At 49.1% G+C, this 17,592-nt stretch overlaps 5 protein-coding genes across 5 annotated transcripts; 4 read left to right on the plus strand and 1 right to left on the minus strand.

The window, feature by feature from the left end:
* Nucleotides 1-2,185: 2,185 nt before the first annotated feature.
* On the plus strand, nucleotides 2,186-5,547 carry T310_3475 (uncharacterized protein; the record flags this gene model as incomplete). Its single annotated transcript, XM_013473635.1, has 7 exons — nucleotides 2,186-2,588; nucleotides 2,642-3,555; nucleotides 4,106-4,134; nucleotides 4,187-4,397; nucleotides 4,486-5,257; nucleotides 5,321-5,468; nucleotides 5,535-5,547. 7 exons carry the CDS (start codon nucleotides 2,186-2,188, stop codon nucleotides 5,545-5,547), a joined length of 2,490 nt encoding a protein of 829 aa, XP_013329089.1.
* A 1,467-nt stretch (nucleotides 5,548-7,014) lies between these two features.
* On the plus strand, nucleotides 7,015-9,092 carry T310_3476 (uncharacterized protein; the record flags this gene model as incomplete). Its single annotated transcript, XM_013473636.1, has 2 exons — nucleotides 7,015-7,074; nucleotides 7,149-9,092. The coding sequence occupies 2 exons, from the start codon at nucleotides 7,015-7,017 to the stop codon at nucleotides 9,090-9,092; spliced, it is 2,004 nt and encodes a 667-aa protein (XP_013329090.1).
* Nucleotides 9,093-11,062: 1,970 nt separating this feature from the next.
* Nucleotides 11,063-12,988, plus strand: T310_3477 (uncharacterized protein; the record flags this gene model as incomplete). The annotated part of the gene is made up of 1 exon (XM_013473637.1): nucleotides 11,063-12,988. One exon carries the CDS (start codon nucleotides 11,063-11,065, stop codon nucleotides 12,986-12,988), a length of 1,926 nt encoding a protein of 641 aa, XP_013329091.1.
* Nucleotides 12,989-13,197: 209 nt separating this feature from the next.
* T310_3478 (uncharacterized protein) lies at nucleotides 13,198-14,456 on the minus strand (the record flags this gene model as incomplete). The annotated part of the gene is made up of 7 exons (XM_013473638.1): nucleotides 13,198-13,200; nucleotides 13,338-13,356; nucleotides 13,516-13,562; nucleotides 13,663-13,791; nucleotides 13,942-14,015; nucleotides 14,147-14,233; nucleotides 14,291-14,456. 7 exons carry the CDS (start codon nucleotides 14,454-14,456, stop codon nucleotides 13,198-13,200), a joined length of 525 nt encoding a protein of 174 aa, XP_013329092.1.
* Nucleotides 14,457-14,949: 493 nt separating this feature from the next.
* On the plus strand, nucleotides 14,950-16,106 carry T310_3479 (uncharacterized protein; the record flags this gene model as incomplete). The annotated part of the gene is made up of 7 exons (XM_013473639.1): nucleotides 14,950-15,109; nucleotides 15,167-15,253; nucleotides 15,303-15,381; nucleotides 15,517-15,545; nucleotides 15,815-15,827; nucleotides 15,909-15,967; nucleotides 16,051-16,106. The coding sequence occupies 7 exons, from the start codon at nucleotides 14,950-14,952 to the stop codon at nucleotides 16,104-16,106; spliced, it is 483 nt and encodes a 160-aa protein (XP_013329093.1).
* Between the last annotated feature and the right edge of the window lie 1,486 nt (nucleotides 16,107-17,592).

A 17,592-nucleotide genomic window follows, 5' to 3' on the forward strand; every position in this document is an offset into this window, starting at 1 on the left:
TAACATCATTAGAACTGGCTCTCAGACAGAATTGATGTTGCTTCTTGAAAGAAGTAAATAGTCCAATCCAATTCAAGCCAGCCATTTGAAATGGAAGGAATGAGCTCGAACAATCTTGCTAGACATTACCATTCTCGACCGATATAATTAATGATCGACGTGCTTCAGAATTATCAGAGAGGGTATAGCTATCCTGAAGCTGACAAAATCGCGTAACTACGTAGTCCTGTACGCCTATAGAAATAATGTTGGTTTGTTGGTTGTTGGGTAGGCTGGCTCCCTATATACCAGACTATCTCATGACAAACAAAATTGTGAGATCTGATCTTACTGAAGTGTATCCAACATATATCCAAAAGCGGATAACACATTTATTGGTCGCAGTTGGAGTTGAATTCAATATTCTTCTCATTCCGAGATAGGATAAATTGTGAATCGGATAGGAGAATTGATATTAGGACACTTTTGAGAGCTGAAGCGGAATCTTGACCCTAGCTTTTCAGCGCAGCTTCTCTGATACTCAATATTCAGATAAAGTGGCGTCGAATGAGAGGTGGTGAACCTGCATATCAGCTAAAGAAAAGATCAAGATACAAGCGCATGATAGCGAAGCAATTCCATCTGCGCATCGGTCAACGGTGCAGCCCATATTCAACTCACCCATAAACTCTTACAGTACAACCGGAGAGTGAGCGAGTCCATAGGAAAGCAGGAGCGCTGTGCTGGGATTTGAATGGATTTGAATGGGGAAATTCGAAGTCAACTTGCGGTAGTGACAGTCTTCACAGGTTTTTTTTTTGACTATTATTGTTATTGTTACTGTTCGACGGTTGTTGGCAGTTATGGTCGATTTCTTCTTGCGGAAACTCGCAGGAAGATAAGATAAGATAGCTCGATTGGCTCGCTCCCGAGAGATGTGGAAAGAAGAACGAAGCGAGGTCTTTTGATGAGCCTGATGCTCGATTTGCAGGCTCATTTCGATGGTGGGTTGGTGAGGACAAGATAAAAGGAGAACTGTATGGAATATGTACTGCGCTGAGATTAAGACAAAGGTTGAGCCTTACTTGCCTGCCGCTTCTGTATTCCTAGCGACATAGCTGTGGGATTGTTGGTCTGACACGCAGCCTACGAAGAAGCGGGGTATACATGTAGGGTAGTGGTTGGCATTAAGCTCCAATAATGTGTGGTACCTATACATATACGTGTCGTTCTTTTTTTTCCTTTTTTCTTTCTTTCTTTTTTTTTTTGTTGGCTCGAGGGCGCGATATAAAAGGTATGACGGTTTATTCGGAATTTGTTTCAATTATGAATTCTAGTCTATACTTCTTTCAAAAAACCATACCGTAGAATGTCAATCGGTCACCTGTGTTGGTAGAGTAAAGCACGTTTTTTTTTCAAGCACAAGAATGTAGATTTCTCGTAGCCTTTAGTCTTTACCTATGCATCCTTCTTCTGCTCTAACTTAGTGTCAGTTCGACGAGTAGTGTATGTCTATTAGAGAACCCTAGTGGAGGCCGATGGCTCAAGTACAAGTACTCAGCCTAACTCTCACTTCCTGTACCCTCGTGTCTTTTACTTGTTAAGGTTATCAGTCCCGTCCAATTACTAACGCATGTCAGTTCTCATCTGCCACTTAGACGGGGCTCGTTCACTAAAATAAGAACTGAGCCAACAAGCTGACAGGCCTTGAGCGGCGTGAGAAATGGCGTTGTTGGCGACCAGGTTAGATATGCGATCGGTTATCTAGTGTTAGCTGGACCGGCCAATTTAATTAAAGGTCAAGTGGATAAGTTGGCTGCTGACTGCTAACTCGACTCAGCTTTTGCAGTCATGAAATGAGACTTCCTTAATCCAGGATGTTGGTTCCTTGACTGGATTCCTGGCTTCTATGTCGTGCCATCACCTGCACGAATTCCTTTATGGTCAGCACAGCCCCATGGCGGTACCTAGAACAATTCAAACGCAATGTATTATTGCTGCGGCACACTCTCACGGCCCCGAGGCTGCACAGATGATAGGCTTGTGCATGTAACACAGCAGAAGCTGAGACTGGAACAATTCCGTTTTCTGGGGTTCAGCTCATGATACTTGTACTTATAATGCTGCTCACCCAGATTCAAATACAACAGTAAAGATTTACTTATACATACTGCATGATCTCTTCTAACAGCAACTCTCTATCCACATGACGTCGACATATCCCTCCCTGATCCCGCGTCGGCCGGTGCGCTATGCCGAGTACCAGAGCCTGCCGCCCATGGCTCTCGAGCCCGATCCTCCACGGCCATCCTCCCAGAGCGACCAGACTTATTACCTGCGACTTCAGCAACCCATCCCTCGTTCATCAGAGAAGTCGGAATCCTTTCAGCGATCAGCAGCACCCGCATCTCCGCTCCCTCTATCGCCTCAGGTTCCAACAGATGCGCCGCCGCCGTATTCCGCCGTGGTGTCAGAAACGCCATTGTGGTCAAATCCATCACCGACGATAACAAGTGCTATCACTGCTGCGACGACAGAGGAATCTCGTCCTGCGTTGCCCCCTCGTCGCGGGTCAGCAGACCCATCTTTCAACCCATGCGTTATTCCTCGTACGTGCAATCGTTCTACAACTCTGCCTTGAAGCATATTGATAGGTCTGAAGAAACCTCCAAAACCATCCACGGCCGTTTCTACCGGCCTTTTGCTCGCGCCTACTCCCCTGACCTGGCTACCCTGGGCATCTCCTCCGACGACTTCCTTGCCTTCATCGACGGCCTCAACGAGGCGTGGCTGGCGAGCCCCTACATCCAGACCGGCGCTCAGGTCGGCCAGCTGATCGGGCTCATGCCCTCGTGGGAGTGCCAGGTGGCCGCCGTGGGCATCCAGGCTGCCGCCGAGTACGGCGTCATGAAAATTTCCAAGACGCGGACGAACGCCTACCTCAAGGTCGCCAACCGCAAGCTCTTCCAGCCGCACGGACTGCATGCGCAGGTGCTCCAGACGCCCGAGATGATGACCCGCATCGGCGCCCCGGAAACGAAGCTGGAGTCGTTGCCCGACCAGGTCGACACAGCTGAGATCCAGGGCGGCGACCCGCGCATCCGACGCATCGAGGCGCTGAAGGACTATGTCATGCCGCTGAACTTCGACGTGCAACCACCTGCGTTGGCCAAGTCCAAGAGCTGGGTCGCCAAGGCGGCAGAGAAGCAGGAGAACTGGTTCGCGGAGCGCCAGAACCGAAAGCTCATGGAGCGGCGGCAGAAGGCGCAGAGCATCCTGGCCGAGGCAGAGGAGGAGCATCGCCTGGCGAACAAGGACATCGCGCAGCTGGACGAGCAGATGGCTCGTCTTCGGGTCGAGGCCGACCAGAAGATCCTCTCGTTGCCGGATAACAGGAAAGGGAGGAAGAAGCGATCCAAGGTGGAGCATGAGCTGAAGCGCGAACTTGACAAGCTCAAAGGAAAAGGACAAGCTGGTTCGGGAGAAGGACAAAACAGTGGGGAAGAAGATGAAGGAAGGACAACGCAAGATGAAGCAAGTCGATCGACGAGAGGAGCGCGTCGCGCAGAAAGTGATGTGGGTGGTCATCACCAAGGACGACGGCAACGTCTACCAAGATGATGCGATTGGAATGGACTGGGAGAGGCATGAGCTGCCGTAGCAGGAGATATTGATCGTTTGTGCATTTAATGAGGCTGAGATTGACATGACTTTTGATATGTGTGTACTTGATGGTTTCTATTGTTTTATACCCCGGGCGTGTTATGGATGGACGTGGGATTTCTTGATCAAATTGATAGCAGAATATAGTGAATAGGATGGTCAGATTTGATATTTCTCTAACTATCTTCCAGTATCTTCCAGCTTTCTGGAGGTGACAGTGGAAAGGGAGGAGAGGTTGCGTTGTCTGCGGCACGTGGCAGAGATCGAGCTAGCCCTATGCTTTCCTCTTTGGGAAGTGACCTCTGCAGGTCGCTCAAACGGTTTTCTCCTTCCTCTTTGTTGCTTATCATCTCAGATTTTTTCTCTGCTTTCACTTGTCGTGTTTCCATCTTCCTCATCACGCTATTTGATTCACTGCTGGCTCAGCCAAGGGTGGTTTAGCTGTTCTCTACCACGTCTGCAGACTCCACCTCAACCAAGCGCGACTCACTGGTAGATACTGCTGACTTCTGACTCTTATCGCAGATATGGATGACCTCAACAGTCCGCAGCTGCAGTCGCTGCAGTCCTCAGACCACGCTGCACTCCTCGACCTCATCGATGAGCTGCGCAACCACGGCGTCAACCGCTACGTCTCCCTCCCCCAACTGATCGTCTGCGGTGACCAGAGCTCCGGCAAAAGCTCCGTCCTCGAGGCCATTTCTGGCGTCCATTTTCCTGTCAATGACGGTCTCTGCACCCGCTTCACTACTGAGGTTATCCTGCGTCGAGCCCCAGAGAAGACCGCCTGCGTCAAACTGATTCCCGCGCCTGACGCGAGCCAGGAACATAAAGATGACCTAGGACTCAATTGATATGGAGAACAACGCGTGTTCAGAACTTTTGGAAAATATGCAGGCGTTCTACACGATTGCTCTCGATGTCTTTGTCGACAATGTGGCTGCCTTGGCTGTGGAGAACTGTCTCATGAGAGGCCTAACAGACCTCTTGTCCCCGATGAAGATCTCACAGATGACCGATAAGGAACTGGAAGCGATTGTCTCTGAGTCGGATGACACACATAAGTATCGTAACCGTATAGCTGAAAAGCAGAAAGTACTCGAGAAGTGTCTGGATGTGTGTCGTCGCCAGCAGAGAATGATTGCACCTTCTCGACTTAACGCCAAATCGCCGGCCAAGTCGACCAAAGACAAGCCAAGCGATTCAGATCGGGTGAGACCCAGCGTCAATAGCTCTATCTCAGCTAGTCCTTCCGGCAACAGCAAGTCGTTTGGCATGTCGGGCACCTTAACCAATACAAGCTCCATGAGTGGCGGTTTGTTTTCTCCCAACTCAACACTCATATCTAACCTTCTACCGAGAAGCACCGTTGAGCAACAGCCATCAGCGACAGGAGGGCTTTTTGGTAACAGCGCAGGTGATCATTCAATTTTCCCGTCCGCCAGCACGTCTACGACTAGCCTCTTTTCGAAGCCGGAGGGTAGTTCTAGTACATTTCGCAACTCGTCTAACGCGAGTACCTCATTCCCCAACTCCCTCTTTCGCTTTCCTGTGCAGAATGCTGAGAGTGAAATGGCGAAGTCGCCTGCATCGAGAGCTAGTGCATCCAGCCAAGGTAAGGACAATGTTTTGCGTGTGTGGTAAGTTTGCGATTGCTAAATCTAACATCCGCAACAAGACAATCCTGGTCAATCGAACAGATTCCTTCTAGCATATCGGACCCGTTCGTACCACAACGCCATCTTGAACCATTTTGTGGAGCGGACAGAACGGCTGCCTATCAGAACTTGTGCTCCCTTCCTTGGTACAAGAACTATTCACCCGAAGTAAGTGTCACCTCTAAGATGTGCTTCTAGAGGAAAGCAAGTCTGGCTATACTAACAGAGCTCCAGGAAATCCGGCTGAGGGACAAACACATCATCACATGGTAACGACGTTCAATTAGGAGCACAGAAGGGGTCGACCTCGCCTATACGAAACCTGCATCCACGTTCCTATTTCTTTTTCTTTAGTATACCTACGTGGTATGGCATGGTAGTACAGCGCATGGGTTCCATAGAAAGCTACATTTTTCCATGATGTAAAGTTAGCGATGTTTGATGGACACATCACCTCCCTGGTGTTGCGATTCTTCTATGAGCATCAAAAGTAATATTTTTTTATCCGAGGACGCGCGATAATAGACTACACGCGTTCCGGCACGATGTCCTGTCCTGAAACGATGCGAAAAGGATTCTGAATGCTGGATTATGAGAGCTTTTTCATTTCTTTACTTCTTTCTTTACCTTTTCCATTCCCCCCATTCTCAGATTTGATTTCCAGGAGAAAGCCAGCCTCTCCACCACAGGTTATCTTATAAGAGTTTCCGCTGATGTTGTTAATGGTTCAGTCTGGTTCAGCTCACATGTTCAGTATCCCATATCTTTTCTGCTTGGTTCCACGTGACAGTTATGTCAGGAGGATGCTATTTACACTCAGCTTACCTTATCGCTCTGGGAGGCTTGCCCTATCTCAGCCACGTTGTCCAAACTTCAACCTTCATTCCGGAATGTTCTGAAACAGTTTTTTTTTCTCTTCATTTCTACAGGATACATCAGGTGAAGAACACAAGAATCATGCATGTCCATTCCTGTGAACATTCCAACATGAGATGTCTCACAGCTAGAGTGATCACGACCAGATTCACATCTTTTGCAGCTGTGGTCTGATCACAATCACCATCACAACAGTCTCCAAGATGGAATGCTCCACAGCAACGACGCAACAAGTGACATAAAAATACGGACTGTATCGTTCTCGGTGACACGAAACGGTCTCCCTGGTGAACGTCACGCAGCTTGTTACGCGAGACAATGGAATCATCCATGGATATTGACCAGCATCCAAGGATTTTGGGAGGCAAATATCCTCATATCCAGCCTGGCTTGTCTTTTCCGGTTCAGCGAGATCGCAGTAAGGGAGGAAACTGGAAGGATTATCCCACAGGAGGAATATCATGTCCTATCCATCCTGGAGCATATCGCCTTTATTCGAAATCCGCGTCGGTATCCCACCTCGCGATTGCCGGCTTCCACCACAAGGGAGGTAAACAAACTGCTAACTGTATTTTCCCCGTACGATCGTGACGCCGCCCTGACGCTGGTCACTTGTTTGATCTCGTCGATATTTACCGTGTCTTTCTTGGTCTTCTGCAGAGTCACTTCGCGTATTAACTGCTATTCGTCTTCGCGTAGGGCTCGCTCGCCACCGACAGCTCTATAAATTGAGCCTGTTCGCTGAAGCAGCTCGTGTTGTTCTTGATCACCTCTGCAGTCCAGAGCAAGTCATCGACAGCTTGTGATCACCAGACGCGGTGTGCCAGAATCCTCGACAATGCCAGGCCTTACTCTCGATGATCTTCCGTCGCTCGTCGTACGCCGCATCTGCGAGCTGGTATGCATATTCCATCCAATTCTCTCGAAGCTGGTCATATCCACTCGTTCTGCCGGTTTCTAACATGTAAACAGGCGTGGGACAAATCGCCTGACAGCGTCCGCAGTCTCGCCCTCGTGAACAGCACCATCTACGTCGACGCGGTGCCGTACATCTATCGCACGATCCGTATCAAGGTTACCGGACGTAAACAGCTGAGGGAAGAACTGCGCGGCATCGCCTTGAGAGAACGGCGTCGACAGTGCTTTATCTACACCCGTCGTCTCGAGATCGATGGCTACATGCCCACGATCCACCAGGAGCGCCATGGCGAATTCAGTGGCCGCCGCGTTCGGATTATCCTTGATGGTGATGGGGAGGACGTTGGTGACTTGGAGGATGAAGACGACGGGCAGGAGTACGATGAGTTGGAGCCTGTGTATTCGAATTTGCTCGACCGAGACGATCCAGAGGACGCGCCCGTGGACGTGGACTTCGCCTGGCAGCCTCTGGCTAATGCCCTCGCCCTCTTCAGCCGTCTGACGGATTTCGTGTTTTCATGCGATAACCGCTTCCCTCCCATTCTTCTGGAGGCGTTGCATGAACATCACCCTCAGTGCCGCCTTGACGTGCGCAACTTCTGGGTTCGCAATCCGAGAGGCCCCGAAGTCCATCCGCTCGATCGTGAGCTGTTTTCTTCGCCGTGTCTCCATGCTATCGGTTTGCGCTATGTCCCCACTAGCCGCCAACCTGATAACGATGTCGACTACGACGCGGTGGTTACCAGCATGCTGACATCGTTGGCTCCGAAGCTCAAAATCGTCCGCATGCTCCCGTGCCTGACTATGTCGGGGCCAACTGTGCGAGCGAATTGGACCGGGTTCGATACTGCTGGGGGGTTGTTCGGTATTGGTGAACTCACCTCGCTGAGCATGGGAGGAATCTACGAAGGAGGGAGGATCTGGCAGACGACGGGCAGGGAGATGCTTCGCGCGTGGAAGGAGTACACCGATTTCTCGAACCTACGCTCGCTCACTCTTCAGGCAACGTCGCTCACCTTGCTTGACACCATGAGCAATCTCAATACCTTGCCCGCGCTCGAACGCCTCGCGATCTATCCAACAAGCGGCGATGACAGCGACTTCTTCCAGACGGTTATTTTGACGTTTCTCGAAGGGTTGAAGCCACTGTCCTGTCTGCGTCTGCGGTTCCCTGTAGCGGCACAGCTTCGGCAGAGCATCTTCGACTTGCACGGCCCGACGCTCGTTGATCTCGCTCTCGAGCCCATGACGCTCGGCGAGCTGTTGATTCTGCGAGAGGCGTGTCCCCGCCTGGAGCGTCTGGAAACGACGATCAAGCGCTCGGAGTCGGATCGGTGGGAGACTCGTTGCTATGAAGCACTAGGCCGGCTCCCTTGTCTGACAAAGCTTCTTTTGCGCCTGGACTGCTCGATTCCGGTCACTCCTGTGCCAGCGAATAATGGCAATCAGCCAGGGGGTCCGAATGTTATCGTTCGAGACGTCGATCGGATGGAGTTCCCGCCAGATCCTCGTCTTCGTATCGGCCAGATCCAGAGCATCATGACCAACTCGGCGGTGGATGGGACGCTGGTCAGGCAGATCTGGGATGTGATTGCTGAGCACAAGGCGGGGAAGCCTTTGCAGTATCTGAAGATCATGAATCGACCTGGCGAAAAGTACATGGGCCGTCGGATTAACGGGATCGGGAAGTGCATGAGGGACATGAAACGGACGTATGTGGTGCAACGGGTCTTGAGAGAGGGACAGGAATCGATCACCGTCCGCGAACTCGGGCAGCAGAGACGTGACGAGCGCGTCGCGTTGGATCGATACCAGGAGATGGAGCTTTTCGCCGAGGTCTGGCCTTCTGGCCCCCCTGCCGACCTGGAAATGCTGCGAGTGTTTCGTCGTATCTGGGGTCCGATGCCGGGGAGCGTCGATTGGAGAGACGATTGGCGCAGCAAGCCGCTGCAGCGCGAGGCAGAGCCGTTCTTGTGGAATCTTCTTGGAGCGAGCTGATCGTATTTCGACAGGCTTGATGGCCCTAGATAGGACATCATGTGAATCAGAATGCAGCAGTTAAAAACACAAAAAAGTACTGGTTTACTACATAGCCAACAGAATGAAAAGGTGTTTGAGAAAACTAAAATTCATCAAATATGCAGTAACCCCCCGAATCGAGATTATCTTGTCAATCATACGTGCAGTACATACTATGGCCAAGGAGAAGTAACTCTATCTCCCAATTAGTTTGTGTCCAATCAGTCAACAGAGTTCCTCTTTTTGCGCTGGACGATATCTCCTACCGGGGAGTGTCTGCAACTAGCATCTATCTATAAATCTGTTCTTCTAGGTTCCTGGATGCACTCCGATGCAGATTTTTCTATGAGTAGTTATCTGCTTTGCATTTGCCCTTTTTCCTTTTCCCCCTCCCAATATGGTACTAAGCGTCTTTTCAAAAGTTCATACTCAGAGGATTAATCATCAAACTCTTCTCAAGACTGATAGACCGATAGACGGGTAGATGTGTTATTGGAACATCCAGCAGTGGATATAGAATGAAAACTAATCAACAAGTAGTGATATCTTCAAGGAATGTGACATGCTACCTAGTTATATATATTCTACCAAGTCATGCTGATTCTATATTATGTAAATGCCATATCTCGATGGGGTTTATCCAAGAATAAATCGAGTATTCCTAAAGAATGTACATACATGTCATGAGTGGACACTATGTACTAATAGTCCTATCCATGTATGTAGGCTGGTGATTATCTATTAGCTAGGAGTAGGTGTTTATCTAGGTACATACGTGAAATATCTTACTTGTATTGGCACCTGACTGGCAGCGATGGAAATATATATTTTGTAGTAAAAAAGAACACGAATAGAAAGCTTCAGCTTCTTTGTCTGCAGGCAGGCCAAGGGATCAGTACATTGTATCTGTCGAAACAGGTTAGGAAGAATAGCAGCTACACCAACTAGTAGCAATAACATAGAGGAGGAGAGGAATTGATTATTGTTAAAGAAAGCTGACAACTTAGTGATAAGATCTCTGCTTTACAGTTGTGTATTTTTTTCTGTTATGGTATATTTAGCTCGTAATCACCCTTTTCTTCCGAGTGAGGACTTCGTGATTATATAGAACTAAATATAACTAAATATAATATCGTACTTCTATTTCTTAAAATGCGGATCCGGATCTTCCAGTCCCGAACATGGTCGTATTCGGGTCCGGTTCGGAAACGCTTATTGGATGGATTAGTATTACCACGTGATCGCGAAGGCACTCTGGATAAAATGGATTTGGACAAGATAAAAAGTCTTGATTCTTGATCTTGGATTCTAAATCACGCTGTTTTTGTCCAAGTGAAGCAGTCGACATGCTTATAATAATAGATTGGATAATGTGAGAGCCCTGAAGTCAGTGAAAATGATCGATTTCCTCCGGACTGCACTCCGGAGTCCTCCTTAATCTCCGGCCATGTGGAAATGCATCAAACAACGTACTAACTCCACAGAGCTAGACTAGACTGACCAATGGCTTCATGCAGTGCATCGGAATGCACAAGATTCCGACTGCTGCTGCACATGGCAATCAATACACAATCTTAATATCGGATATGCTGGGCCAGGATCCGGTCAATGCGCGAGATAAGAACTCTGCTATACATATCCATAACAGAACGGTCAGCATGTCGGATGCTCGGCAGAGTCCTGTACCACGACCGAGTCGACAGGTCATATCTCGCCCAGCTCGCTTTGGTCTGTGGAAATGCGTCTTCGTCGTTCCGGTGCTGCTGTCTACGGCGTATATCGAGTGATCTTGGGTTGATTATTCTATCTGTCAGCCGGACAGATCGCCCCGTGCCGATTAGCGCATCGGCTGGCGGTGGTATACATAAATACCTGCTCTAATCCTCCATTGCAATTACAGAGGAAGAGTGGAAACAGGAGAAATACCCAGAATACTACATTCTGTGGACATGTCTGCGAGCAAAACAGAGGTAGCAACGGTCAATGGTGCCAACGGCGTCGACAATACTCTCTTCGAGACCACGCTCGACATCTACAAAGGTGAGCGAGCCAAACGACTCCGCCAGGATGGCAACGCCCAGTACGTCGACATCCCCAGCTCCGACAAATACGCCAGGTTCGGCGACGACCCCTGGCATGACCCCGTCGAGCTGGATACCACCCCGCTCCTGGATGTCGCCCACTACCGCATCCTGATCGTCGGCGCTGGCTATGGCGGTCTTATCTTCGCGGTTCGGCTCCTCCAGGCTGGGTTCTCGCTCGACGATATCCTCCTGGTCGACGCGGCGGGCGGCTTTGGCGGCACCTGGTACTGGAACCGCTACCCGGGGCTGATGTGCGATGTCGAGAGCTACATCTACATGCCGCTGCTTGAGGAAACGCAGTACATGCCCAAACACAAATATGCGGCCGGCACGGAACTGCGCAACTATGCCAACAGAATCGCCCAGCAATGGGGACTGCATCAGCGGGCGGTGTTCCGCACGACGGCGACGAAGATGACGTGGGACGATCAGCACAAGCACTGGATCGTGCAATTAACGCACAAAAACGAGAGACGAGAAAGAGAAATCTCTCTCCAATCCGACTTCGTGATCCTAGCTACGGGCCTCCTCACCATCCCCAAATTGCCCGTCGTCCCGGGCATCGAGGACTTCCGCGGCCACATCTTCCACACCTCGCGCTGGGACTACCGATACACCGGAGGCTCGCCCGAGAATCCGGCCATGACGCAGCTGACAGACAAGAAAGTGGCTATTATTGGCACTGGCGCAACCGCCATCCAGGCCGTGCCCCAGCTGGCCAAATGGTGTCAGCGGCTGTATGTCTTCCAGCGCACGCCCTCCGCCGTCGACAGACGGGACAACCGCCCAACGGACCCGGAATGGTGGGAAAGGGAAGTCGTGTCCAGGGGCAGAGGGTGGCAGCGCGAACGGCAGGAGAACTTCAATGCGTTCGTCACCAATGCCTCTCCCAAGCCGTCAGCGAACCTGGTGGGCGATGGCTGGACGAGTCTGCCTTCGTACAGCGCCGTCATTGGAGGGCCCAGAAATCTGGAGCCGGATTATGTCAAGTCGCTCAATTGGATGGACTTGGTCCGCCAGGAGCGCATCCGCCAACGTGTCGACGACATCGTGCAGGACCGACGGACTGCAGCCAGTTTGAAGCCGTGGTATCAGTCCTGGTGTAAACGGCCGTGCTTCCACGACGAGTACCTGGCCGCGTTCAACCGGGAGAACGTGACGCTGGTCGACACGGACGGCAAGGGAATCGACCGACTGACGAGCAAGGGGGTCGTAGTCGGCGAGTCAGAGTACGAGATCGACCTGATCATCATGAGCACCGGTTTCAACGTCAGCGGCGTGACGAGCCCTGCGTCTCGCGGCGGCATGTCGATTGTGGGCCGCGACGGCACGTCCATGGAGCAGAAGTGGCTCGATGGCATGGCCACGCTGCACGGCGTCGTCAGCCACGACTTCCCAAACCTCTTCTACCCTGGCCCGAACCAGGCCGGCGTGGTAGCGAACCAGGTCTATGTCATCGACCAGCTGGCGACACACATTGCGTACATTCTCTCCGAGGCGGTGAAACGGGTTCGCCCGGGACAGAAAGTCTCGGTTGAGCCATCGCGTGAGGCCGAGGAGGCCTGGTCGAACGTGATCGTGTCGCGGGCACGGGCGTTGGCTGCCAACGCTGGCTGCACGCCGGGTTACCAGAACAAAGAAGGACAGGCGGACAAGTTCAGCAGTCCAGAGGACGCGATCAAGGCTGCGAGGATGGGTCCGTGGGGGAAGGGCATCCAGGATTACGTGCGGGTGATAGAGGAGTGGAGGAGAGAAAGCGACCTGAAGGGGCTGGAGGTGCATTGTTCGTGATATCAATATGAGAGTGCAGTAATATATTGGAGTCAGTCAGGACTAAATTAGGGTTATATCATCCTGTTTCATGACTCTGCTCTGGCCACTCCCGTTGGACTTGGGAGTCCTAGTCTTATCCAAAATATCCATCTTCATCATTGCTGCGACAGAGAGCGACCTCGCCCTGAAATCATATCGAAGCAAGCCTCAAGCAAAGCTTTATACATTCACTGCTGCTTATTTAGTAGTCGAGTCTCTGTATAGTAAATCAGTAGGACACATTCCTGGGCCATTTATCTAAAAAGAAGTATCCACGTTCGCCCTGTACGATCGAAAAGGAGTGAGGCATGTACAGTACAGTACATACATACAATGATGTCGTTTGCCTAGTTAGTTAATTTAAGCTTAGGGGAAAAAAAATTAAGCTTAAGAATAAAAAATGCGGAGCTCAACGGTTGCCCAAGCCACGAACTTTCTTTCGCTACGTTTCATATCAGTACAGCCAATGCGATGAAATCTGAGAGACGAGCGGTAACATAACCTACCTAATTAACGAGGCGAATTCCATGATATGATGAAAAATAGTTGTAACCTATATTTCAGCTAGTGTTTAGAATTTCATATAAAAGCAAATGCAGTAGACCTCCGCTTTCACAACTAGGGAGGCGGAGCATTTGGCTTTGCTTGCATACTTTCACTTCGTAGATAGAATCAAAGGCTAGTAACACCTCGTAACACCTCGTCTTAGCTTTGTAATATGCGTATGAGCTAGGGAACATCTTCCTATTTCTCCCAACTCTTCTTAAGGTCCACATCAAGATCTGAGAATTTATCATTTATGTATGTGGGATTATTTATTTTAATGATTCAAAAGGGGAGATCTGTTTAAAAAGATTCTCTTCTCTGTTGAATTTCGTGTCTAAAGAGCAATACTACCAGACATAACTTCCTCGACATGGTCAATATCGTACCCACTCCTCTTCTTCCTCTATCTTCACGGCTTCGCGATACAAATGGCTTGCCAACCAAAGACCAGCGGGTATTGCTGTACCATGAGAGCGGTATAATTCAGTAAGATGATCATTCAGCTCTAGTCTTTCGAACTTCCCGTTAGTGGAGAGAGAGAGAGAGATGAAAAGAACAATATTATTGACTTCAGCAGTGCCAGAGACATACCAGGCAAAGATACCGGTTTGGGTGGTTGAAGCGAGAAGTGTGTATCGTATTCATGGAAAAGAATCAAGGGCTCCGGCATAGGCGTTCCTAGGCGAGTGAGTTCTCGAGCGACCACCACTCATGGTATTGGCGATGGTTTCTTACCTTTTGGAATGCAGATGACTACTGGCCCTCCACTTACAGATTTTTTGGAGGGATCTTGCGCAATCGAGTCGGCATATTCCTCGAAACTCTTTCCTACGCTCGCGTGGAAGGTCGACGTGTTTGGCACGAAATCGGCACCGTTTCGTTCTATCAAGGGAAAAGTCATCTTGGTCAATGCAATGTTAGATACTGTGACTACTGCGAGAAAATACCTGTTTTGTTAAGCCTGTCAGCAAACGGATAGACCAGACTGTCTTCTGAACTTCTGCCTGCGCCGTTTTTGGCGTCTCATTCGTTACAGACCTTCAATCTTGATCTATCAGCAACAACAACCAGTCTACTACGCAGTCTCATATCCTTAATTCTGCGCCAAACTTCTCAAGTATGTTCACAAAGATAAACCGCCCCTGGCCACGTATGGCAGACTACTCAGCAACCGCCGCAAGTTGTCGATGCTCTCGGTTCACACCACTTTTCTCGAGACCTTGTACAGGTGCCAATTCCAGCGTGAATCAAAACTCCTTTCTTGGGAGGCATACGATTGCTGCAGCGGTCCAGACGACGAAGGCATTGTAGACTCGGAGGATGGAACTGTTTCTCCTGGAGTAGAAAAAGACAGTACGTTGCTTTTTCCTCTCTGCGAATAGACTTTTTCAAATATGCTGAAATATCGTCAATTGATTATAGTGCCCCGAGGTGCTATTTTCAAACCCAACCTTCCAGCGACGTACAAGGAGAATTCAAGCTTGTACCAAGAAAACATGGACTGCTTCGCAGATGATGACGAGATAGATCCAGTCATTATATGTATCCCAAAAGGTAAGGAGCAATGAATCCGTCATTTATACGGTAGTTCTAATCTCATGGTTGGATCAGGAACTCCTCTACCGCGATCTTTGATTCTGTTCCGCCTAGCCGACACTCATTTCGAGCTGCAGCCAGCATATCCTATGCACTTGCATGGTGCGTTTATATATACCTTGAGAAATAAAAGTTGCTGAGCAGTGTTTAGTGTTTAACGAAATTCTGACTGAATTTTATGCTTCACGTGGCGTTGCGATTCCTGCGGAGACTTGGTTGGCAAGCCATCGGTATGATGAACTTCTGAAAATCGGTCCTGAAGAGTGGTTACGACACTAGCTTCAGGATGGCAATTAACACGGCTTAGCGAGGGTTGGACTAGTATCAGGATCGCCTAGACAATTACTTCACTTTTCGTAAGATAGCTTGCACACGCATACTGTGAACCTGCTCTGTGAGTACTACATTCAACTTCAATGCACCTTGGCGCTGTACTTCAATACTGTACACTCTCTAAAATATGAACATTGAAAGTCCGTAAGATTGAGACTGCGTTGCGCTCATCGCCTAATTGCAGTATTGGAACCTCGTTCCCCCGTTGCTACTAAAAAAAATTGCTTGGCTGGACGCCATAGGCTTACATTGCAGGCATGTGGAGGGCCAAAGCTCTGGAACATTTACGTATAAGGCTCTTTACTATGGGCTTTAGTATATGAGCTTTAGGTAGTAATAGTAGGTATGTGTTCATCTCCTGGAGGGCGGGGGGTATAAGGCGTATTAGTAGTAATTTTATATAATACTTTGCGCCCAAGCAAAGCGAGGGACTGGAGGATGTGATGCAATATCATTTCTTATATCCTCATTGGGAACTGGCTAGTAAGTCCGGCATCTCTTCTAGATCTGCTTGGTGACTGGTTTAATTAGAAATCCATCGCTAATAATTACTTGAAATGTCATAGGAAGCTATACACTCTGTATTCTTACGAAGCTAAATGATCTGGAAAAAGACATGTAACATTTAATAGTAAAAATAAATCCAGAGTCCAAGTCTGATATAAGACAATTAATTATTATTAGTCACAGCTTCCAAGGCTGAAAAAACAATGGGAGGATGTTAAATATAACCATATCTATAAGAAACATCATCCAAGGAAATAATCTCATATTTCGAATTTATTATAGCAACTCTGGCTCTTTGAGAGAGCTTATCTGTCACATTATATAAAAGTGAATGAGCTTATCATATTTAGCGCTCGCGCTGCAAGATACCGCCTAAGAAAAAGATTGATGAATAATGACTTATTAACGACTTTTGAGAAAGAATATTGTTGAATTAAAAGAGTTAGTTCATTGCAACGTTATTTGAGCGGAGGTACTGCCATCTGTCCTGCCTTCCAGGATGATGACGGGCCAGGTGAGCCGTGATTGGAAAGAGAAACAGTATGACTGTAACCACAATTCACGAGAACGGCCCAAGTTATCGTTGCCCAGTGGGAATTAACTGACAAACTATGTACTGTACATACAACCCGCTTGATCAATGCTATCTTCAATGCCATCACACGGCACGGTCTTGTGATACGCTCTCAGAGTTACATGTCGTTTATCGCGAATCATTCTGGACCTTAGTACTCGACGAAGAAAACCAAAGAAAACAAAAGAAAGAAAGGAAATTGCGAATATTGCGCCATAAAGCTACTCGTGTGAGCTGATGGATCCTTTAACTGTGTAGGCCATTGGTATACATTCAATCGTCATAAACTCATGAGGGGTATGTAGCAACGCCTAACGCAAGGCGCCGCCACAGCGCGCCACAAGCTGTATACTCGGGATATTTCCATCCCCCGGAGCGTAGTCAAGCTCGGATAGCTCCGGCTGTGGCGTTGGATAAATTATTAGAAATGACACGCAGGGGCTTAGTGCTCTAAATATCGTTACTAAGAGTCCGGAGGTCTCCGTAGGAGTACATGTCCTGTACATACATGTACGCGTATGTACACACATCAGGGAAATAACAGTCTTGGCATGACAGACGATGGCATTCTGGCTAGGGCATGAGCGGGGTAATAACTACTCACTCGCAGCAGCTTATCACTCGACGTGGCCAGTGAGGATGTTCGGATGGGTAACAATCGCGGACTATCGTCGGTAATTATGTCTGAGGGTCTAGGCCCTGATTAAAGATGGCAGCTTAGCCTGTTCCGGCGTCCTAGATTATGGAGTGGCATCCTGCTTGCCAGCCTAATGGCAATAAAGTCAGTCTAGGAGACACTAAGCAATAGCTCGACACGGACCACCTCACCTACGTATACCGGCCAGAAGATTAATAACAGCTGATGGGAGTATACCATGTCACCTTGCACGCTATGCAGGCATCAGATTGCGATTTAATCCATGAGCACATGCGGGGTACCTACATTTGAGCAACCAGCAAGAACGATGCTGTGGCTTATCAGCCAGCTTCTGCCTCGTCGGGCTTCATCTCGGCATCTAGTCTGCCA

This window comes from Rasamsonia emersonii (genome assembly GCF_000968595.1).
Source record: "Rasamsonia emersonii CBS 393.64 chromosome Unknown ctg1118621760071, whole genome shotgun sequence".
In the NCBI taxonomy this organism is placed as follows: Eukaryota; Fungi; Ascomycota; class Eurotiomycetes; order Eurotiales; family Trichocomaceae; genus Rasamsonia; species Rasamsonia emersonii.